Here is a 24,628-nt window from a genome sequence, read left to right as displayed (position 1 = left end):
GATTGGTCATGTCTTATTAGTCAGACATTGTCTTAGTGGTGTACGATTTATTAGTACCATAACGGATATTGTGTTAATTTTTACACTAGGTGACAGCAAAGGTAAAAACATGAATAATAACACTGTTTAAAGTGAAAATGGCAAAGTGATTATCCATATTTCATATTGTGTATTATAATGTTGTGATACCATAAAGCTATTAGATTTTTCGTTTCTAGACAATAGTGTTGTATTTCAGCATCAACCATTTAGTTGTATCATTTATCGCTCATAACATGAACATACCAAAATCAGATTTTTATTTATTTTTTTTTAAATATATTTTAGAGTGGCTTTTTTATGTAGAAAAAAAACTACAAAATTTGAATAAGTGTGTCCTTAATCTCCTCATATCTAATGTAGAGAGAGAGATATGTACCATGAGAAGTGACCAAACAGAGCAACACTCATGGTGTGTCTCTTATAGTCACCGATTCGTCTCCCTCAGTTCCTCCTGTTTCAGCAAGTCTGTTTTTTTCATTCTCACTGTCCATCAACCACCCTAGTTCTCTTCTGTTCCAACTTTCTTTGTTCCTCACCATCTTTAAAAATAAGTTCAATCTGGCTTACACCCACACTCTTGCTTTCCACATCTCTCTCTCTGTCTGTACGTTCATTGCTGTTGGCTCTATATTTTACCCTCGTCACCAGGAGATTTCTTTTACTGGTCCTTGAGGGGTGTTGGCGGTGGATTTACAAATGGGGGGGGTGTCTTATCTCGGTTAAACCCCAGACCACTGTGGTCAGTCGTGCCTGTCTAATGAGGATGTTTCCCTGTATCCCTAAGGCCTGACTTTCCTATTGTGAATTTGGTTTGATGGAAACACTCATAACAACCCCACAAACAACAGCTTTGGACAAAACTTTCCTAAGAAATTATTCGTCAACATTCAGTAATAAAGCACAAAGAAACACATTAAGAGCAGTACGTGGTGTCATTATTTGAACAATGTGATTGGTGCAGTGCGTGAATAAATTGAGAAATTACTCCCTTGAAATTCCCATTTATGCCTTTTTATGACAGATATCTGTTTTTCATTTGCGTTACACATTTTTAGGATCTTAAAGTCAAAATGAAAGCTAAATTGATTATGCATGTTCTTGGTTTTATTATGCTCAATTCATGTGCTGCAGTTATTTCATATTGCTTGTATATTAGAGATTTTTAATTTTAGAGATTATATCCATATGGGTTAAATATTTAATCTTTAAATACATTAATAACACCTGTTAAATGTGATCTTTTGTAAATCTCAACATGAATATCCATTTTCTTCTCTGTAGATTTTAGTTTTTATTTTAATTTTAGACAATGGTTTTGAATTTTAATATATCGTTATAGGACAGAATTTTGAGGTCTGTGTCCAGGGCGCTGCTGTAATCTTTTATATAAAACTGGATTTCATAGAATAGTTCATAAAATGTGAGTTTTTAAAACATATGTATTTGCAATTGTGCCATTTAATGTTCTTTCTCTTTCTCTCTCCTCTGCATGTCCTTCTCCTTGTTGCGGTTCATCGACTAAGGTAAGCAAGTTTATCATCCATCCACCTGCTTGTTCATTTGCCTTTGTTTATGCATTCAGCTTTGGCAACATTCATGCATAGTTTTCTGTGATACAAACATACACAGTTCATTAGAGCTAGTTGAGTGAATTAAATGGGTTGAGGAGGAGGGGAGGTCGTGAGAACAGTCCGACAGCCTCTCCCGAACATGCCTCGACTATCAATGCGACCGCCACACACATGTAAACAAACCCACAAGGCCACTTCTGCCACAACACAATGTCATGCCTTTTAAGACTTACTTATTCACACCCCACACATAAAGACCACTTTTATCACTCTCTCTTGGTGAAGTAGGAAGAGATGATGTTCTTCAAGATGAAAAGAGAAAGAGAAGAGTGAGTCACGTCTCGAATAATACGTGGCCACTGTTTGAGTGACTCTATAATGGTTTCCCTGTTCACTGATAAACCGTTTCTTGAGGTGTTCAAAGCTTGACTAATAAATAATGCAGGCTATTATTAAAGCTTTTCTTTGTTTTTGCTCATTTTGCAGCAGGTTTAAACTGATCTCTTTGGAAAGCTCATGTGGATTGAGATGAAAGATTCAGGCTTTTGTGATGTAGAGCGAAAATTCAAGGCACATGCAAATAAATACTGTATACTTAAAGATACAAATCACCCAAACATGTAAATTTGTTCATTTACTCACCATCATGCTGTTTCAAACCCATATGACTTTCTTTCTTCAGTGGAACACAAAAGGAGATGATTTGAGTAATGTTCACCCTGCTGTATTCCATACAATTTTAAAAAAAGTGGATGGGGACCATTTCCACAAAGGAGGCATCCATATGACACACTGACTAAATTCTACGTCTTCCTAAGCAGTTTGATAGCTTCGTGTTAGAAATGCACTTTGTATATTTGAAGTGGTAAATAAAACTAATTATTGGAGTTTGTTTTGCAAAAAATACTATTTCAGTCTTTCTCACTTCCAAATTTCATATTTAATTTAAAGGTGACGTATCATGAAAATCTGATTTTTTCCGTGTTTAAGTACTAAAATTTTTTTAAAATTTTTTGGTAAGCCTTTCTCTGCAAGCTTGTGAAAAACGAGCCACTCAGATTTCACTCTCCCTGTGATGTAGAACCGGGATCTTATAATATTACCACCCCTTAATCTGCAACTTTCTGCCGTCTCGTCTTGAACAGGAGCGCTTCACAAAAATGAACCGAAACTCAGCGAATACATGCCTCACAGACATTATAAATATATCTATAGAAAGCTTTAAATTACTACTTAACGAAATAAAACAAATTGAAAACAAAAAACTTTCATTCTAATCATAATCCATTTCTCTCTAAAGGCACGTCTAATGAGGAGGCGGTGAGTCAGGATCGGCAACTTCATCCTTGCGAAACGGACTCAGAAAACACTAGTTTATAAGTAAATAATTCAAATATCTCCTTACTATTTCCCCCGGACACATTCATGGTAATTACTTTTGCTGGGGCTTTGCGGCAAGCTTTAGCCTATTGCGTGCATTTGAACGCAGAACTCTTCAGCTGCGCTGACGGCACTTGTGTTCGCTGCTGCTGTTGCTGCACCGTCGAGCCGTTTCCACCAGCGTGGCAATTATAATTTATTTTTTTTCATCACTAATTGATGGATGTCTAAAATATAAAAATAAGAAGCCTAAAACAGGCTCGAGGCCTGGGCCCAAGTCTGAACTATGATGTTCGAAGCCCGGCCCTAGAGGCGTAAAAAATTCGGGGACTGTCGGGCCCGGGCTGAATTGCAGGGCTCTAGAGTGCACTTAGAAAACAGCGCATTTCTGTTTCCACTTAAAATAGGCATTTTCAAAATGATATAATTAATGATCTGTGGGGTATTTTGAGCTAAAACTTCCCAGACACATTCTGGGGACACCTGAGACTTGTATTACATATTGTAAAAAGGGGCATAATAGGTCTCCTTTAATGTTACTTGTCATTTCTTTGTAATTATTTAGTGCAAATCTTGCTTGTGGTTCACTTTCGTAATACGGAAAGAGCAGCTTGTAAGTTCCATTGTAAAAAAGAATTGTGTTCCACAGAACAAAGCCAGTCATACAGGTTTTGAATAACATATGATTTTAGGGTGAACTGTCCCTTTAAGACATGTGTAAGTGCGTCGGCGGCAGGTGAATTTCATCATCTCCTGTGAACTATGAAGTGCTGAGTATGTCGAATAAGTGGGTTAATTATCATTCTCTGTGTGCATCCATTAAAGTAGTGCTTTCAGCTGTATGGTTGGAAAAATGTCAAGATTTGGTCTCTGTGAGGTCCTCCCTCACTCTTTGCTCTATTTTTTTTCCCTTCCAAGGCACATACTCGGTCTCTCTGTCTCTGAGCCAGAGACAGCGAAAGCAGGAGACAACGGATGTTTATTCCTTTCTGCTGTTATGTCTGCTGCTGTATGTAATGACAGGCTGTTTAGTGGCCGGCTGAAATAAGTGTTCTATCTGTCTCGCTCTTCCGCCCTTGGGACTTCTGTGGCTGTATCGCTCTCTCCCAGGTTTTGCTAAACTGGTCGCACAATTATAATAACGACACATACAGTCATGGCAGCTCAAAACGCAAGTTTGGACACTGATGAAATAGTCGGAATGGTGTCATAGCTTGAGGGCTTTCACACTACTGCTTTTGGTGTGAACCATCAAAGTTTGGTCCTTGAACTGTTGTCAACAACGTGACTTACACATTCTGACTAGCATGTAACTTAGTTCATGTATACTTGTGTATTTTATTATCTATCTTTTATCTCAAATTGAAGTGCTTTAGTGTTCGTCTACTGTTCAGTGGTGGTGTTAACTGAAACTATTGAAAATCAGTTTTGATGATTAGGTATTTTGGTAAATAAAGCTGAAATAAAATATGAATATTAGATGGGAAAACTTATTTATTTCAGTTAGCTGCCAAGGCAACATATCATTTAGTTTAAGAGACTGAAGTTGCTAAAACTAAAATTTAAATAAAAATGATTAAAACATAACAAAATTACTAAAACTAAAACAAGCTGAAAACTAAAGATTAAAATCTGTAAAATAAATGGTATGAATTTAAATAGTATATAATACTATAAGTGTGTGTGTGTGTACACATTTTCATCACCGCATGTTTGGGTTTATTTAATAGTTTGTCCAAATTAAAATTGTCCTATATGACCCTCTTATGACCCTTTAAGTTTATTTACTATGATTTTTGTCTTCTCTTTAGTTTTGTTGATGATAAACTAAACCCTTTTATTTGATAAGACGCTTTACTTTCCTCAGTTTGTGATTTATATAAAAAGACATTTTTATTTATTTAAAAAGAGACTTTAGAATCTAGCAGTTAAACCAAGTCAAGACATTCAGATGTTTTTAAATCCATGCTGATGAAGTGCAAAGTTGAGTTTTAGAATGAGATCATTTGAGCTCTGCACTATCACTCACTTCCTGTTCACCCTAATCCTTTAGTCTGAAACCTCTTAATGTTGTCATAAATGTGTCCTCATAGGCAATCTGTCTAAGTAGGAGTCATATTCAAAGTAATTAGTAGAGCTAATTATCTGAAGAGTCAGAGTAGGATGCTAGAGTACAGCCTGCTGATTTATGTATGTGTCTTTTTGTCTAAGCTCTGAGTCAGCATGACTTTATTGTTTTAGCAGATAGAGATGAAAGCAAATAAAATGGTTTTAGAAGGTGATAGTGCATCCATGTTTTGCCCCAGATCGCCTGGGGTCCGGTTCCAGGCCTCTACACATGCAGGTACTTAAGTGTTCATTACTCATATGTTAGTGCATAGCTGAGAGAGAAAAGACTACAGCTTCACAGCTGCTTTAAAAAAGCTTCCCTGCAGACCTGTTGGGCCTTGATTTGTTGTGGCAGGTCCACGTCTGAGCACATCTCGGGTCCTGACCTTGCTTTACCTCCTTTAACTGTGGCTAAAAGTGCAAATGTAAAAAAAAAAAACTCGAGTTGATATTGCTAATGGTTTGATTAGTTTAAAATGCAGGTAGTTTTTTATTTTTTGCTGCTTTCAAGCCCTTTAATCATATGAAGTGGTGGGTGTGTAGACATGCCGAACGCCAACCATGCTGTCACATGCACCCTCGCGGCCCTCTCCCCACCTGACTGCTCCCTCATTTTTCCTCGGGAAGATTTATAGTGGCTGGGATGTTGGAGACAGGCCATTACCATGAGCTCTTAGAACTCATCATTCAAGCAAAGAGGCAAATGCAGAGCCAAATACCTGCCTTCCTGAGCATCCTAAGATCATGTAGCAGGGAAACTAACGCTGCTGTGGTGTTTATTTTGAACCATGTTTTCTGAGCACAAAAGGCTCTTTAGGAATTTGAATAGCAGTGATTTATGCTCCTATGCACAGAGTTTCTCTGTGAGGGCAGCTGATAGAGTGCTTAATGCATTTTTGTGTCTTCTAAATAGTGATGCATGATAGATAAATGTATTTGTATTTATTTTTTACGTGCATTAAATTATACGTAATACTGATATTGAATATTGTAGACACTTTTGCCATCTGATAATCGGAGTTAATGTTTAAAAAACAGTAATAGTGAGAAAACATTTAGCAGTGTTATTAAATTAAGAAATCTCAATGATAGTCCATTTTTCGTACTGTAAATTATAATGATGTGGTGCATAAATTTTATTTTATGTTTAAAATTATTGACTGGTTTTTAGCATTGTTTTGGGATTTATACAAAATATATCATTTTTCATTGAGCTTAAAAACTTTTTTGTTTCTATTTTTTTTATTGAAAATAAATGATTTTAGCTAGAATTTTAATATGGGCGCATCTCTACTTATAAACTGTTTACATTGAAGAAACCTTGTTGACACACTTATCAATCATTGAGATTTTAAATGTAAAATGAGCGTTTGAGATTCACCTGAGGAGACTTAACTTGATATGACAGGTTTGAGTCTTAATGGTCCAGGTTTTAGTGTCTTCTCTCTCTCTCTCTCTGCAAACACAGAGGCATAATTTGATGCTTTGCAGCTTGTCTGTATATGTATAGTAACTTGATCCAGGCATCTCTCATGATGTCGGTAGAACAAGTGGCGAAGTCATCATCAACCTGTCAATGCACCGCCAAAAGAGTGGTGTCTCCCAGTGCCGTGTATAAATCAAGCCGTCCAGCACATTCCATGCACAAGTAGTGATTTTTTTTTTTTTTTTTTTTTTTTCCTACCTCCATTTTTCCTTCTGGATCTGGGAGTTCACTCAGTCCACTGGCATCCCTCCCGATTGGATTTGTGCCTCTGCATTCATTTTCTGCTTTCATGTCGTCAACTTCTGAGAAGAGAAAAGTGTAATGCTGCAAAATCCTGCTGCAAGAAGTCAGTCAGTGAACCACATCATCATCATCTGAACGTGTAATCGTCAACCAGCAGTTGAAATCAGGCTCTGCGAGTGAAGTCTTGCTCTGTTTGATAAGATGATCTGATAGGATCCTGAAGTTCTTATGTGTTCTTTTGTAGGTAATGGCACCCTCAGTTCTTGTTTTATTCTTTTAGTGCTTGTGAGCAATCAAAAATGGGATAGCCTGCGGTCTTGTGGATGGCTATGCATGAGCGAAGGCTACAAGACCACAAGAACATGTCAACTACATCATATGGGGTTTTCAAACTGGACCCCAGGGACCCCCAGGGGTCAAAAGCTAGGACTAGGTGGGATCAGTGATAACTCGTAATTAAATAGTTTTTAGTGATGTCAAAGTTAACGTGTTTGCTTTCATATATATATATATATATATATTAGTTTGAAGTATTTTATATGTAAATGTTTTCATAAAAATATTTAATATATTGTATTTTTTACAGAATTTGATTAATTCTTCTATACAGATTTTTATGCACTAAAAATGAGAAACTATGAGATTATTTTATTCTGTTGGCAACCTTTTTTTTTTTTTTTTTATCAAATCTGCATATAATTTTGTAAAAAAGAAAAAAGTTCAAGTGGTCACTGTTCTTTATGAAACTGCTTTAAAATCCTTTATTTTGAAAAATGCTATGCAAGTAATTTTAATAATTTGCTTTAGTACAACGATGATATACAAGGTGTTTTTTATATTTAGGAAACAACATTAGTTTTTCTAAAATTAAAGTTAACATCAACACACATTATGAATGAATGTAGCTGCCTTTGGTTTAGGAAGGTGGGAACATTACGTTTTTGGGTCCGTGGTGTCCAAAAGTTTGAGAAGAAGTCTTTCATTTCATCTGCCTATTGTGCTTACCACCAACCCCCATCAAGTCCTCAATCTCAGTGGTAGGTCTTAGTTGAAGGATTTCCATCAAACCAGTCACATTTAAAGAAAGCCTTGTCTTTTGAACAAGGCCTTCTTTCACAGAAAGTGACTTCCAGACCGAGAGCTGTCAGGTTGATTAAATATCACTACTGCGCATTCCCTGACCTCTGAATCATCCACGCTCCACGGAGACTCAGTCCGGCTCTGTCAGATCCGCTGACATTCTATCTGCTTTGGTTGGAACTCTGTCTTTGCCCAATCGCAGCGGTGCTTTTCGTTTCTTCTCCAATCAACACGAGCGGTTCTATCGTTACAGGCCACCGAGCAGGATAAAGCTATTGCGCACCCTGTTCCTCTGGTAGCGTGACATTTAGAAAGTCTGTTTGTGTTTATCTGTCACAATCTGCCCATTTCCACTGTCTGTCAGCTAAGGTTGGCCGAATCTTCCTCCACAGACAAATGCTGTGGCATTTCTGAGAAGTTAAAGATTATCATGACCTGAATGTTGGAGATTTATATCCGAGCTCCTGACTAATGTCGAGCTAAAGAGCATTGCTAATTGCCTCTCCCTGGTTTCATTCTTGACTGCTTTGAAGTTTCACTCATATTCTTGAAGGCACAAAGCCACATGCTTTATTATAATACAGTGACTTGAAGGTTGTTTACAGTTTAGCTCACTAATTAGCATATTAACTTTCCCTGTTATCATTTTTCCTCTCCCGCATTAGTTCTAATGTTAATCGCAAGCTGCTGTTTTGAATGATGTGTGTCTGAATCTCAGCTAGCTTGCATTGAATGAAAACTGCAGACTGCATTGATTATGGGGGAAAAAAATCTACAATTTTTAAAATGTAAGTCATGTGCTGCTATTCAGAAAATGCAGTATTTGCCCAAAAAGCTTGTATGGCATATTTTGGGATGTCATCTAGGAACCTTGCGCTATATAGGATGAAATATATAGTGTTTGATCTGCATCACAGTTGATTGACTTGTAAATGCAGAACCGGCCCTTCTGTCTCAAATACCGATGCTCAACTGAAACACATTTGGCAGATCACAGTCATAACATAAAATGAATCACTTCCTTTGAGAACCTTTTCATCATTCTTCTGTATGCCTTAGGATCTAATGTCTGCCGGTGACATAAAGTCATTGTTTTGAGTGAAAATTTATTGTCTAAACTGAGAGGAATGACTCATGTAGATGTTGAATAAGCGTCTGGAAAGAGTCTGTCTGACTGTAGTCATTGTTAGTCAACCGCAGCATTTGGAGAGGCTACAAAAACTAACCTTGATAGTTCAAATGGCAGATTAAATAAAAAGGCATGTTTGAGATTTACCAAAGTTTTGAGGAATGTGTCACATGTATTTTTGTTTGTGCATAGAGTAGTTAAGGGCTAGTCTGTAATGTCTTTCATACTAATCGACTGTTGATATGTTAATTAACATCATAGTCAATTTACAGTACTCATCTGGTGCTGCTGTGATTTACTGTTGTAATTACAACAATGGGTCACTTAACATGGGAATGGGGCGCATATTAAGGCAAAGCTAAGCTTTATTTCGCATGTAGCCATCACAGGTAATTACCTCTCTTAAAATGGCTTTTTACACTATATGAAATTACACATGGCTCAGAAAATCCCTTTGAAGTGGTCAGGGTTGGATCAGTAGGATAACCCTGGTTTTGCTTCTGGAAGATTCCCCAGAGTGCTCCCTGCTTGCTAAATGACCGCACCATGACACCGGAGGTGTCGAAGAGAACGGCACTGGTGACGAATGTGAGCTCAACCGCACTCTTTCATGTCACCGCATCAGGAGACAGTGCTTTATTGTTGTGTGGATGGAGTTATCCCATGAGCTCTTTCTCAAGAATGACCGTTTTAGAAATGGACTTGGACACATGAGACATTGACCATCATACAAACTCAATAAAAATGAGCTGTGCGACGCAAGCCGAATAAAGAAGTGAATAATTCACTGACATCTACCGAAGTTGGCCTCTAGTTCAGCCGCTATTTGCTCTATTTGTCAACCACCTTAAGTATGTATGGCAGCAAAGCAGTCCTTAGAGACGTTCACAGTGACGAAGCGAACCAAAGTCATTCGTTTTCGGCAGAACCTGTATGACTGACTTTCTTCTGAGAAACCCAAAAAAAGTGTGTTGTTTATGTCCATATAATGGAAGCTGGTTGAAAACAACATTGGACCTCACTGATTTTCGCAGTATAGACAAAAACATTCTTTAAAAGAAAGTCATACAGATTTAAATGGGTGAATAAATTACATCTCTATTTCTTTCAGCAGCAGAATATGGATTTTATCTTCCTTTTGTGCATTCAGCAGTTACATGTTGAAGTTTCCAATTGCTAATTTAGCTTATGTGTACAAATGGACAGATACCAAGAAACGAGTCCTTCAGATTAGCCATGTGACCGTAGAGTAGACCGTTCCTTCCAACTGGTACATTTTCCCCATTATGAAATGTAGAGTTTCATAAGCCGTCTCTCTAAGTATAAACCTCTGACCTTTCCAGCATTCCCCAGATGCAGTGGAACATTAAATCGGATGACTTTATTGCATTGTTTCTTCGCTACCAAATGAACTGCCGCTTCTCCTGACCTCGGGCAAAAAAAGTAACAAAAATCTTTGAAAACGGCAAAGTGCATACCAAAACCAGTCTATACAGCTTTTGTCCGTTGCAGCAGGAAAGCCTTTTATGTGTGAAAGGGGGTTCTCGGCAGCAGGATAGAGCAGTCACTTTGCTTTAGATTTGCACTTGCCTCCTATTATCAAACACTGGGATTCAGACAGCTTTCAGAAGTATCTCATCACCTGCCTTAGCACTTAAAGGTGTGGGAGTGGAGCTCTTTGAAGCCGCGGCCCAGATGTGCCATTTGGTGTGGCGTAAAGCCACACAGCTATTTGAAGTCTTCTGTGTTTGTATGCCAGCCATTTCCTAAATCCCACTCTCATAGTTGGAAACAAAGCTCTAAAAGGAGGCACAAGCCATCCATATGAAGGATGGATTTTTGTTGTTCTGGGGGAAGGCAGAGTTGAGGGAATCTCGTGTTCTAATTAAATATGTTTAACCCAAGGTCATACGGTGCTGAGAGAGGGGGGTTTGCAGGCTTGTCTTAAATGTTTTATTGAGTTTCTTTGAACTCTTAGAGCTTGGGGGCCAAGCATAAGCCTTCCTGTCAGAGCCGAAACAATGCACGTGTTGGCTTTTAAAGAGCTGCTGTGGAATACGAGAGCTTTGATTTGCTTTTCAAATAATTTGTCACATTCCCTGACATATGGTCTTACATCATTGATTTGTGAAGTTTTTATTCTACGTCACGTGCAGTATGTTGTATTTTATGCGGTAGCCAGGCCTCTAGGTGTTTGGCATCTCGCTGTCATGTTGACTGACATGTTCTCATGGGTTTAAATTAAAGGCCTGTTCACACCAAGTGTGATGTTACAAAGCAAAAATTCACATTTAAGTATTAAATGTTTCGTTTCACAGTGAAATTTTGCAGTTTGGTTTCCTGGGCTGTATAGAAGCGCATTGTGTCGCTTTAACATCTTGTTGCAGGAAATTTCATGCTCTGTGTGAATAGGCCTTTTAAGACGCCGCTCCCATTTAATTGATAGGTTTAGTTCATGTTGATTTTCTTTTTACTGTTGCTAATAACTCGCCAGGCAGAGGGGATGATTCATTTCCTGCCATCTAATTATTCTGGCCTTGCCCTGGCTGAAAAGAAAAGTGCCGTTTCATCTTAATATTGCAGTTTTAAGGGTGTTTATTTATTTTTGTTGAATTGATTGATTGATTGATTTGATTGTCTGTCAGTCATATGGATTGGGTGATGCATATAATAATAATAATAATAATAATAATAATAATAATATTATTATTATTATTAATAATAATAATAATAATAATAATAATAATAATAATAATAATTTATTATAAATAAAAATAATTACCTTTTTATTTATTTATTTATTTTTATTTGGTCACTTAAATCCAAAATATTTTATATATTATATAATATCAGGTAAGTGTTTGTGGTAACACTTTAGAATAGGGAAGAATTATTCACTATTAACTACGACTTTTCCCTCAAATTCCTAATTTGCTGCTTATTAATAGTTAGTAAGGTAGTTGTTAAGTTTAGGTATTGGGTAGGATTAGGGATGTAGAATAAGGTCATGTAGAATAAGGCATTAATATATGCTTAATTACTACTAATAAATGGCTAATATTCTAGCAATATGCTTGCTAATAAGCAACTAGTTAAGAGACCCTAAAATAGTGTTACCGTGTTTTTTTTCTTGTATACAATTTAAATACTGAAAATAAAAGGGACATCATTATTTTGAAGGCTATACCTAACAAATAAGTCTTGCATCTGTACAGATGCAACAGTTTCACATTATGTAACACTTGAGTTAAAAATAAAACTCAAAGCAGTAATGTATTATTGGATGAGACAAGTTTGACCTACATAAAGAGAAAAAATCCATTTGAAGTTGGCACTGTTTGATAGAAAAACAACCTCAAAATGGTCCTGATTTCATGTTTTTTTGTTTTTTTTTTTGATCATATTATTTAATCTCGAGACTGTTAGAATGGCATTGGTTACCACTTAGAGGACTGATATGCTTCACTGGAGGATGACACTTGGAACTCTATGCAAACTCAGCCTGTATTTGCATAAACTCAGACGGAAATCTTGGTTTTTCACAGGTGTGTTTTTGTTTATAGAAGTGAAGCCGTTTTTTTTTTTTTTTTTGCTGTCCCTACTGTGTGGTTTTGTGGTGTAATTGACATTGAGAGCTCTGAGAGCCTCTTTCCCTTCCTCTGTGTTGTGACTCTCACCTTTATGTAGTGCAGCGTTTGAGGTGAAGAGCACCAATTCTTTTAGGCTGATGTCCCGACTCTTCTGCGAAATAATCTCTGTTTGAGGTGATATAGGTTCCTATTTTGCACATAAAGAAATGGAGAAAGTCTGAAAAACACAGTGTTAAATAATCGCTCTCAAAGAGAGGGTTTGTATGTCATCAGCCTGTGGTAGAATGAAGCCTTTTGACTGCATTTACTGCTATAAAACTCTACACTTTACAGTTTTATTGCTGTAGATTTCACCAGCTCTGTTGTCCAAGATATATAGGCGTCAGGTTTATTTGTTTGTTTGTTTCCTCAGCTTTTATTAACTTGTTTTGATATGCTTTCTACTCCTGTAAGTCACTTTAGCACACACTTTCCTCCATCTCATCTTTTATTTGATAGTTATTCAGATCTAATACTCTAATATCTCTATTAGGGGTGTGACGAGACACTTATCCCACGAGACGAGACACGAGACTGGGTTCACGAGAACGAGACGAGATGAAATTTTTAAATTTGGCTTTTTAAAAAAAAAAATCCTCAGTGTTGGAAAATAGTTTTATTCAAATGAAAAATGCAAAAAATGTAAGTGTATTTTGAAATCAACCTATACTTTATGAAATGAAACTTCTATTTTAATGAATTCTATGCAGTAATAAACATGTAAACTAGAGCTGCACGATTCTGGATAAATTGAGAATCACAATTTTTTTTCTTTAATAAATTGGAGATCACGATTCTCTCACAAAATAACGTAATTTACTAGTTGTTCTGACAAAATGTTCATTGCTTAAGTCTTTTATTTATTTTATTTATATATATATATATATATATATATATATATATATAAAAAATATAAATAAAATTGTTACAATTTCATTTAAACAAAATGGGGAAAAAAAATAAATAAATCAATGAAGGAGTCAGTGTCTCACTTCATAAAGACTTGTTTCACTATTGGAATCTCCTGAATGAATGATTCAATGTCAAATTCATTTTTTAAACGGGTTGTCGCCACCTCCTGGCAGAAGATTATAATCGTTACAATACAAGTGTTAAGAAACTTTCGTTTTGATCGCTACTGTAGACAATAAGTGTTTATACCCAAACTATAAACTTTTATCCCAGTACTTTTGTTCTGTAACACAGAAATAATGATGTGTGGTTGAAAAGACTGTTTGTGTTGCTCTTTCTGGATCAGCAGCAGCATGAATGCAGATTTGAATGTCTTTAACACCTGTTTCACATCGTAAGCGTCAGTGGAGCGTGAGTAGCGCATGTTTAGTCTGACAGCGTTCACATCGGGAGCACGATGATGGTCGACCCTCTGATTCATCAACATCTCAGGCCCCACTGACACTCGCGATGTGAAACAGTCTTAATAGACATAGCTGAATCGTCATTCAGGAATAAGATCGCGTGTGTGTTTGAATCAAGATCACAAGCGCAATTTTTAACGATTAATGGTGCAGCTCTAATGTGAACATTGCAAAATATTTTGCGAGGATATCGTCACGTTCTCGCGAGACCAGTCGGATCACACGAGATCTCGTACCACGAGATCTCGTCACATCCCTAATCTCTATACATTAATGTAATTACTTCTTTCGCCATCCATTTATTGTTTGTGTTTTGTTTTCCATATCAAAAATAAATATTATACCCACATATTTTCACCAGAACAGGTTGCCAGGTGACCAGTGAGTCTTTTTTTTTAACGATTCCCCCATCTCACTTTCTTCATTTTTATATTCACTTCTCTAATGGGGAAAGTGTTATTAGTCAGCTCCTCACTCGGTTCTCTCGGTCTCAGACTGTTTATTCTGAACAGACTCTAATGAGTGCTTCAGTGGGCTTGCTGGGTTTCGCCTAATTGTGATCTAAAACTGCAATCCATTCTTCACCGAAGCAGGTTTAATGGCACATGATAGCAGCACTCCAAGCTTGAAGTGAGTCTGGAGATATCGGCATGCTGCTTGAATGAAAAATTCAATCCTGCCGCTTGTCAACATAGACCTGAGGATGCAAGTGCTCCATGTTTGCTCTACTTCCTGTCCAGGTGGGAAAAGAGCAGCACCAGCCACACGGTCCCTCTTCGCTAGTCTTTTTTGTTTCTTCAGTCCATCTTTTCTCTGCAGCGTCCCTCTCTCATCATCTTTCTCCCTAGGGTTCCTCTCTGCAAGTGTCTATCTGAGCAACCTGACACCAGCTGCAGCCTCCTCCCGAAAGAAGCCGCTGCTTTGTTAGAACTTCGTTATGGATTGTGCTTTCTGTCCGCAATGTCCAAAAGCCCCAATCTGACCTCTGGTGACTGAGTCGGCACCCCCCTCGTTTTTGTCAGTTCCCCCTCCAGCTATGTGACATGACCTAGTTCTAGGAGACACACCTGTATCGTATAACACTGTCCTGCAAAGGAATTTCTTTTGAAAGTGCTACTAGTTCTTTATGAAACCTGCCAAGAACATGTCCCAGTCATGTTTTAGCCCAAAAGAAAATAAAGAATTAAAAATAATGCGCCTAAAGAAAACAAAGCATTTTTAAGACCATTGTCTCTTTTAAGACTTTTTATTGATTTTGATTGATTTGATTTAACAATCAATCAAGCATGTATCTTCAGTTGTCATTGTAATGCAAAAAAATCTATTTAATACATGAATTACATAAAAATCTATTTTTCTATATAATATAGTCTTATAAATTTTGATTCAAGAATTTAAATGTATAGATTTAAACATTATTATTGTATTTGTGTTGCCCTTCATTTATGGTTACTTTTTGTTTTAACAGTTATATGGATCATTATTGAAAATTGAGTAAAATGTCCAGATGCACTAGACTAGGGTATAAATCTATGTGTGAAAGATCTATGCATAAAAAAAAAAAAAAAAAAATCTAATCTATTTCAGTATATGGAATATAGTCTTATAGATTTTAATTCAACAATTTAATTTAAATATATACATTATGTATTTGATCAATATTGTGCCGATAAATAAGTGTGCTGTAATGTGCTTAAATGCCATAAAATTAATGCTATAATACAATATTACAAATATTGTAAAATATCTTTTTATTTATTTATTCAGAAAAATCAGGGGGGTTTAATCCAATTTTTTATTTATTTATTTTTTTCTTTGTTCTGTAATATTACCTGGATATGCTTTTATGAGATGCACTTTTTATGATATATAATCTAAATCTAGCAAATAATGAATCCAGTGTCATGCATTCGTAGCCAGGGTGTGGTTTTTGGATTTGAAGGATAAAGACTGGTTTGGTTCTTTAGGGACAGTCTCTACAAGCAATTGAGAGACCCCATCTGCAGCTTTGATTGTGTGCCCTCCCTCTTTCCCTTGCTTTCTCTCCTGCTCTGTCTTAGAGTCACATATGGTGAGGAGATATTGTGGGTTTAGCCCTAAAATAGAATAAATTTAAATGTGTTTGCAAATAAATGAGCTAATTATGACGGGGCTTTTTCACCTTTAGGGGGAAAGGCTACAGTAGATGGTCTATTAGTAAAATGAACTAATATTGCCATGGGAAAAAAAAACACAAGTCCATTTTATAATAAGAACAAAAAGCCATCAATCCCAAGCAATAAGACCAAACCGAACCAGTGAATTCTTGTAGACTAGTTCAAAACCTCAGAGAATAGGTAGTGGGATCATTTTACTCATCTGACAGGCTTGTTCCTCTTGGTATTTGGATAAAAAATAATGTAATTTAGCATTTTATGTGGCTGAGAAATCGCAAATTCGAGTTGTTTTCGTAAGTTGTCTGAATCTATAAAAGTTATAAGTGCTGCTTTTTAACTCCAGCATAAAAGGCTCCTTTGATTCCTAAAGTTTGTCGATATAAATCCTTCACAAGTTCTGATAGGATGCTGTTTTCCCCCTATAGTGGGAATACACGGATTCAGACCAGTACAAAGGGCTGTCACAGTACAACTTCAGCCCACTTAGCTGTTTAGCGCTCTGACATCTCAGGAATATTTTTAAACACTGGAGTCTGTGATATATGAAAGAAGCGACTATTCCATCTGTAAATGCTTCTCACGCAGGACTGGAGCAAGACCGCAGAGCAGGCTTGTGCTGACATGTCCCGAATCAGACTCGTGCACAGTCACGTCATCGCAATCCTGCCAACCATCTGGATATAAACTGGTGCTTTGAGACACATCTGGTCCACAACATGCCACGCTCTGAATTGCACTTCCAACTATTCAGACCCCACAGCCAGTCAGGGCTGAAATATTCCCTTTGTGGTGACAGGACGGCCAGTATTTCACAAAGCGTGTCCCTGTATGCTGACAGGCCGGCCAATCAAGACACGTTTCTGTCCTCGTGCCCCGACAGGATAACTGGTCTATATGGAGAGTGTCCCTGTATTCTGACAGGCCAATCAAACAGGACAAAATGTGTCTGTGTGTGAGGACAGCATAGCCAAAATTCACCACATAACTTCATGTTTTTATGTGATCTTCCTTTCATTTCATGTCCAAAGCATAATCAACCAATTCAAGAAACCTTTTTTTTTTTTTTTTTTTGGCAATAGGCTCAGTCTGTTTCGCTTAGTAGAGGGGGGAGACAAATTGAAAAGATTTTCATGATAAACTTGTCAAAATAAATTACGATCTTGTCGCACGTCTGCGATACCAAAGCTGATCTTTTTGACAAGGAAATGCACTTAATGGCATGATTGTCATTTAAATTCATAATATGTAAGATAAGTGATCACATTGCATAGCATGTTGTGTATGGATGGCTGGGCAGACGAATGAAGAGATAGAAGAATGGATATATAGATTTATAGATATAATAACTAACATTTTCACTTACTTTTGCCCATGATTTGATTCCCGTGGTGTAGCTGGGGCACATGGCCATTATAAGATTATATGACTGTGGTGTTTGCTGGAATGCCTCTAGGTTATCTTATGTTGTGGATGCTAATTGAAACTAGCATAAGCCCTCTAATGAGCACTAATTGCTCTAATGAATTACTTACAGTGAGAGTTCTGGAGAGAGGACAGTGCGGCCACTTCATAGGGCCGCACACATGAACACATACTCGTACCCGCAGGGAGCTGTAACCATCGCTGTGTGGCTTGCTTATAACTGGCATGTGGGTATGTGAAATCACAGAAGGCTTTGTGTCACTTAATGTCAGTTTCATAACAATGAATATAATTACTGTAACTAATTGTTGATGTTTTCTCATTTAACTGTAGTTAAATAAAAATCTTTTTCTTTTTTTCTTGTGTTTTTGGCGTATGAATTGCTAGAGATCAGATTCAAGCTGCGCTTTTAGCTTTCTGTATAAGTATAACCTCTTTTTGCTTGCGGTTTTGCTATGCATAGCAGAAATGCTGATAGATGTTTAAGTTATTTTGTGTATTGATTGTTTTGAACTGCTGTTTTCAGTGAATTGGTTGAGAAAACCGGGTTGAGGGATTTGTGCACGTCACTTAAAAATTTTTTTTTTTAAAAATGTTCAAAGAAGCCTTGATTTTGCTTGCAATTCAGTTCTGGCAATATTGCAATGATTTTAATGCACTTTTTATATAGCTTTAAATTTTCTAAAGAATATTCCAGCAAGCCATTTCTGCATTTATTTGAAGAAATCTTTTGTAACATTTTAAATGTATCTCTTTTGATAAATGTAATGCATTATCTCTGAATAAAAGTATTCATTTCTTTCTAAAGGGAAAAAATGTACTGACTCAAACAGTAGTGTAGATCAAAGTTTGATTCATTTTTGTGAATCATTTCTTTTGATCTTTCTTTCGATGAATTGGCTGAAATGCTAGGTTTACCTGTTTGTGTGCTCAATTACTCAAAAATATTCACTTCTTTCTTTCAACCTTTTAAATATGCCATCTACTCTGTCTCTAACTGTTTTAAATGAATCTACTACTCTGTAATTGTACTACTACTGAGACTACCTAATATTTGACTAATTTTTATGCAAATTTGGTCATATCACATGTGTTTATCTATTTTACACTTTAGTTAATATTTGTGGGTTTTTGTCATGAGATTGATGTCTGGGAAGTGGAAGTCTGTGCCTTAGGCTGATTGTTCTGCGTCAGAACCGACAGCCATTTTGGCTCCTTTCCCAGTGAAGCTTTCATTCAGATGTGCAAGAGGGGGGGTAGTTTGAGAGAAAGTTTTAGAAAGTGGTGGAAAGAAAGAGAAATGAAACGGTGGAGATTTTTAAAACATTACCTCATTGTGCAAGTACCCCCATCAGCCATGTGCAGAACGCATATAATTAACACACTCCGAATGGAAGCATTTAGCTGGAGTTGCTATGGAGACGGAGCATAAAGCTGCGCTTAGGGCTGTGTTTGGGAAGGGTAGTATAATTGTACCCAACCTGTGAAATAAACACAATCACAGAGGGTGATCCTCATTTTTAGACCCTGATATTGATTCACTCGCCAGCAGTTTTCTCATAATACTTTAACACTGTTCTTTTCTCTATTGCATTTCATCTCACATAGATGCTCATTGCCATGGATTCACTTCACACAAACACTTGTGTGTGCCTGAGCACCATTAAAGACCCAAACAATTCTCGCTTGTGTATAAACACACACCATTACACTCTCTCATCTCCGTTGTGCTGTTTTAAGTGGTCTGAGCTTTCCAAGGTCAAAAGATGCTCAGTGCTCAGGAAATGAGTAAAATGAGCTGCTTTGAAATAACATGGGCAATACATACAATGTTCACAAAAAAAAGTACTGTGGCAGAACCATTGTACAATTATGAATTATTAGGTGATAATGCCATGGTATTTTGGTGTATACTGTGCTACTGATGGACTTGTTATATTTAGTTGCATATGTAATAAATACATCAAATACAGTAATATATTAAAGCATTAAAACATTTGGGTTAAGTAACTTTTTTTTTTTTAAAGACATTACATTTTTATGCATTAAATTAATATAAAGTGAAAGTATATTAAAGTTATTTGTATATTGTTTCCACGGCATTTTCAATGTATTCAACATTGATAATAATTAGAGATGTTTCTTAAGCACCAAATGAGCATATTAGAATGATTTCTGAAGGTTCATGTCACACTGAAGACTGGAGTAATAATGCTGAAATTTCAGCTTTGCCATCACAAAAATAAGTTACATTTGAAAATATATAAATTTTCACAGTATGTGTACAGATGTATAAGTTTACATACATTTTTGTATGGAAAAAAGGAAGAATGAATGAACTTGAAAGAATTTGGAGAAAGAAGGAAAGCAGTGCAAAAGAAAATTAAGTGTATTAAAGAAAGGGTCAAAGAATAGAAGAAAGGAAGTTCAGCAGTGAGTGCAGAAGGAAGGACGGAAGAAAGTAAAGAATGATGGAAACAATGAACTTTGAAAGATTTAGAGAAGAAAGGGAAAAAAAGAACAATGAAATAAATGTAATTACAGAAGGAAGGAAGTGTAAGAAGCTATAAAAGGTTTCAAGGAAAGGAAGTACAAAGGGAAGTATGGCTTAATAACCATAGTATGAAAAAAATATATGTGTGTATGTATGTGTATATATATAATATTTATTTATTCAAACACTTGGCTATTGTGCCATTTTGAAAAAATATTTTGAGGAAAAAAAAAAAGACTTAGGGCAAAGAAAGCCTGGTGACCAGTGGTTCATGGACTGTATGGAAAAGCATCATTTCTATCCTGGGCTCACACAATGAGGAATGGAGGGATCCTCAGTGTTTGCTGACTGTCTGATATTGCTCCTCAGGTAGCTAATCTACGTGAAATGGCACCACAGAGACCAACGCTCGCCCTCCAGCCTCATTCATATTCTATCACATTAACGCGGGATCAGTCCCATATCCAGACAGCTGGGACGCGTGCCTGTGTGCTCACACGCGTGCCTTGTTTGTTCACTTGCCACACTTAGTGCCTCGTTTCGTTCTGTAGGGTTGTGTGTGTGTGTGTGTGTGTGTGTAGCCTGCCATTTCAGGCAGTGTTCAAAGTCAGCATCTACCGATGAGCTGAGGAGGCAAACAGCACAGCTGCTCTGGAGTCAGCAAGATCATCACAAGGCAGATAATGGCAGCACGTGGAAGTCAGCGTCGCACAACCTTCACCTTACATGCTCACCAGTAAATGATGAATGATTTTCTGCCTGATAAATAACTGCCTGCTCCTTTAACCTCCAGACTTCTTTGACGCTGTATTTTTTGCGTGTGCGCATGAGAGGACAGGAAGCCATCTGTGTCAGTGTGGCCGCTCTGAGCGCAGGGGCAGAGAGATGACCGTCTCTTTGATATGGGGAAAACATGGCTGTATCTTCTCAAGCACCTGATTGTGTGCACGCTGTTTGTTTCTGCTCCTCATGAATGTGCCTGTGTGGAGGATGGAGGGAGGGAGACTGATGGAGAAAAGACACCTTAAATTCCACACAAGGCATTTGTATCATTTGTTTGTGTGTGTTTTTGTGCAGGTATGACTATCGTGAAATGCTGCACAATTCCACTTTCTGCCTGGTTCCGCGAGGACGACGACTGGGATCCTTTCGCTTCCTGGAGGCTCTGCAGGTGAGCACACATCTGTCATTCAGTCTACGCTTTTTCTATTTTTTCTGCTTTCCTATTTTCTCTGTTTTCTTTTCCTTTTAATTTCATTTAGTTTCTATTTCCTTTTCAGCTTTTATTATTTTTCTGTTGTCTCCCCCTCCCTTCTGTGCTTCTTTCATTCCTTCCTTCCTTCCAGACTTTTTCATTCCACACTTCCCAATATACTTCCTTCTCTAAATCCTTCCAGGTTCATTTTTTTTCTATATATTTCCCTCCTGTCTTACTTTCTTCCACCCTTTCTTATACACTTACTTCCCTCTGCATTCACATCCTTCCACCCTTCATTTCTTGTGCACTTGCTTCCTTCCTCACTTCCTTGTGTACTTCCTTTCCTTTTAAACATAGCTTCTTTCCACACTTTCTTCCTTCTGTAGTTACATACTACTTTTTATTGTCCTTTTCCCTTCCATTCTTCTCTAAATCCTTCCAAGTTCAAAGTTCCTTCCAAAAATGTTTCCTCCTTCCTTCCCTCCTTAACTCTTTACTTGCTTCCTTTCTTCCATTCTTCCATTCTTTGATCCTTTCTTGTACAATTAATTTTCTTATGCACTCCCTTTCTTCTTTCTCTAAATCCTTTCAACCTCGTTCATTCTTCCTCCTTCTCCTCCTTCCTTGCTTTTTTGCAAATTGGTGTCCCATACTTGGCCACATGTCACGTCCTTTCCTTTCCTTTTCCTTCCACGCTTTCACTTTCTTATTTGCTTTGTGCAATCGTTCCTCTCAAGTTGAAAACCCTCATGTCACTAATTACAACTGCATACTAACTCTGTCCCTTCCTGTCACCCTTTGGATGTTAATTAAAATATTAGTTTGCCCATTTATGAACCTTTTCTGTGTTTTTTTTTTTTTTTTAAACGAACAATTATCGCCCCCACTAGTTGCTTTGAAGAGATTTTATCAAGGGTGTTTTCAGAAATGTGGCCCTCACAAGCATTGTGAAACAATTCTGCGCACGCACATACTTTGACATTAGCTCTCACATACAGAACCCGCACCTCTTGACTTCTGGAGCACAGACCCTCTTCCCCTGAGCGTGTGTGTGTGTGTGTGTGTGTGTGTGAGACCACTAGAGCTGAAGCCCTGCGGCGCTCTGTGCTCAGCTGACACCTTTATGACCCCTTGAGTGGCAGGTCCTCATTACGTCAAACAGCCGTCAGACACAACAGCTGCTCATCCCTCTATTTCTACACATCTCCCGCACTTCAAAGGAAATTCACTTTTCTCTCTTCAGCCGCTCTTCCCTGTTTTACAGGGGTTTTTTCCAACCTACATATTTTCTCTCTCCCTCTCTGTATTTACTGTCATGACGTGTAACTGTATAAGTGAAGTGGATGTTGATCTGTAGGCGTCTGTATGCTGGACTCTTCGAGGCCGTATCAGTAACAAGGCTAATGGCTTTTCTGGCATTCAATAGAAGCAATTTAATATGTGTCCCATTGTGTTTGTTCTGTTTCTTATTTATCCATGTGTTTTCTCTCTTTGTGCTGTCCTGGAATCAAAACACGGCACATGTGACTCACGCTGTGACCCCATCTCTCTGTCTGTGTGTTTGTAGGCGGCCTGTGTGCCGGTCATGCTGAGTAACGGTTGGGAACTCCCCTTCTCGGAGGTCATCGACTGGAACACGGCTGCTGTGATCGGGGATGAGAGGCTCCTACTACAGGTCTGAAATCTTATGTGTTTTTATTGCATCCTTTCCAGAATCTCTGTTGTATTTTGCTCAAATACTTTAATAGTCGTGTCAGACATTGGGGCTGAAGTCAGCTTGGTTAGAGCTTTTAGACCACCTTGCCCATTTAAGCTGGTTAATTATATTCAAAAACACCTAAAATGATTCCCATCCAATACTGTTTATGTATTCCACAGAGGTTCCAGGATTTCCTTTGTTAAAGAGAAATTCTGTGATCGTTTATACATCCTCACATCATTCTAAAGCTATATGACTGACTTTCTTCGGTGATGCAAAAAAGATATTTGGAGAATTTTTTTTGTCAATATGATGGAAGTCAAAGGCAGCAGATTCTTTGGTTGTCAACATTCTTCAAAATATCTTCATGTTCCACAGAAGAAAGAATGTCATACAGGTTTAGAACAACATGAGAGTTAACAAATGATGACACAGTTTTCAGTTTTGGGTGAACTATCTCTTGAACAATGGAAATCCTGGAGCTTCACAGGAATTGTGACCAAATTATTATTATTATGGCTGTCAAAAGATTAAAATATTCACAATTAATCCTGTGATCTTTTGTGTGTGTGTTCTTTTTTATATATGCTTTTAGTTCCTTTTTAAAGACAGAAAAATGATTTTGGTTCGCTCAGAGGGAATATATCAAAAATTACTTGTTAAGCTTTGATGATAATTACATACAAAAACTGCAAATTACATTTGTTAAACCTCCCATCTGGATTCACTTATAAATAAGTTTTTCTTAGAGAACGTTTCTGTATGGTTGTTCCGTAAAACGTCAAAATATGATTCGAAACAATCTCAGGTATGTTAAGGGAGAGATTAATTAATTAAATTATAATTTTATAATAAATATTTTGAATAATGTTATTATTATTATTATTATTATTATTATCATCATTATTATTTAATATACTATTTGAATAGTATTAATGGTAATGATGAATGATATTCAATATGATATGTCTTTAGATATATGCACATTTGTTTTGGATGAAGAGGAATTTACCGATGGACTGAGACAAAACAGGTTGAAAACACTGGTTGGACTTGGATAGTGTTTGACGTGATTTTTGGTCCTGGATCAACAGTCCTGTCAAACGGAGGATGTTGATCCAGGACGTCCTACTTGGCTGAAACACATTGTTTGCTCTAAAACACAGCTTGGACTGGTTTGACCGTCTTAGTCTGATACAATCCAGTTTTTCCATTAGGCCTATGATGCAGATTATTCAGGTTATACAGACTTGATTTGTTTAACCAAGCAGTATGAAATGCCATATACCTCATACACCCATATCCCTCTGTTTTTCCCTAGTTTCATTTGTTCTGTTCATACATAACCTCTCTAGCAGCAGGGCGCTGATTTATCACTCTCTCTCTCTCACTCTCTTCCCATGCAGATCCCGTCCACGGTGCGCTCCATTCATCAGGATAAGATTCTGGCTCTGCGACAGCAGACGCAGTTCTTGTGGGAGGCCTACTTCTCGTCCGTGGAGAAGATTGTGCTCACCACTCTAGAAGTAAGCGAAGACTACTCAGTCACGCAGTCTCCAACTGTCTCTCACGCGTACACACACACACACACACACACACACACACACACACACA

General features: G+C 37.4%; 1 protein-coding gene across 1 annotated transcript in view; it reads left to right on the top strand.

Annotated features, from left to right (window-relative positions):
- Window positions 1-24,628, top strand: part of ext1b (exostosin glycosyltransferase 1b) — a 71,345-nt gene that overhangs the window by 27,540 nt on the left and 19,177 nt on the right. Inside the window, exons 2-4 of the mRNA XM_058754581.1 lie at window positions 21,195-21,288; window positions 22,883-22,990; window positions 24,421-24,540. Of these exons, the coding sequence (XP_058610564.1) occupies window positions 21,195-21,288; window positions 22,883-22,990; window positions 24,421-24,540 (322 nt within the window). The remainder of the gene's footprint in view (window positions 1-21,194; window positions 21,289-22,882; window positions 22,991-24,420; window positions 24,541-24,628) is intronic.

Source organism: Onychostoma macrolepis, chromosome 19 (assembly GCF_012432095.1).
Source record: "Onychostoma macrolepis isolate SWU-2019 chromosome 19, ASM1243209v1, whole genome shotgun sequence".
Taxonomy (NCBI): Eukaryota; Metazoa; Chordata; class Actinopteri; order Cypriniformes; family Cyprinidae; genus Onychostoma; species Onychostoma macrolepis.
This window is presented reverse-complemented; position numbering and strand designations above follow the sequence as displayed.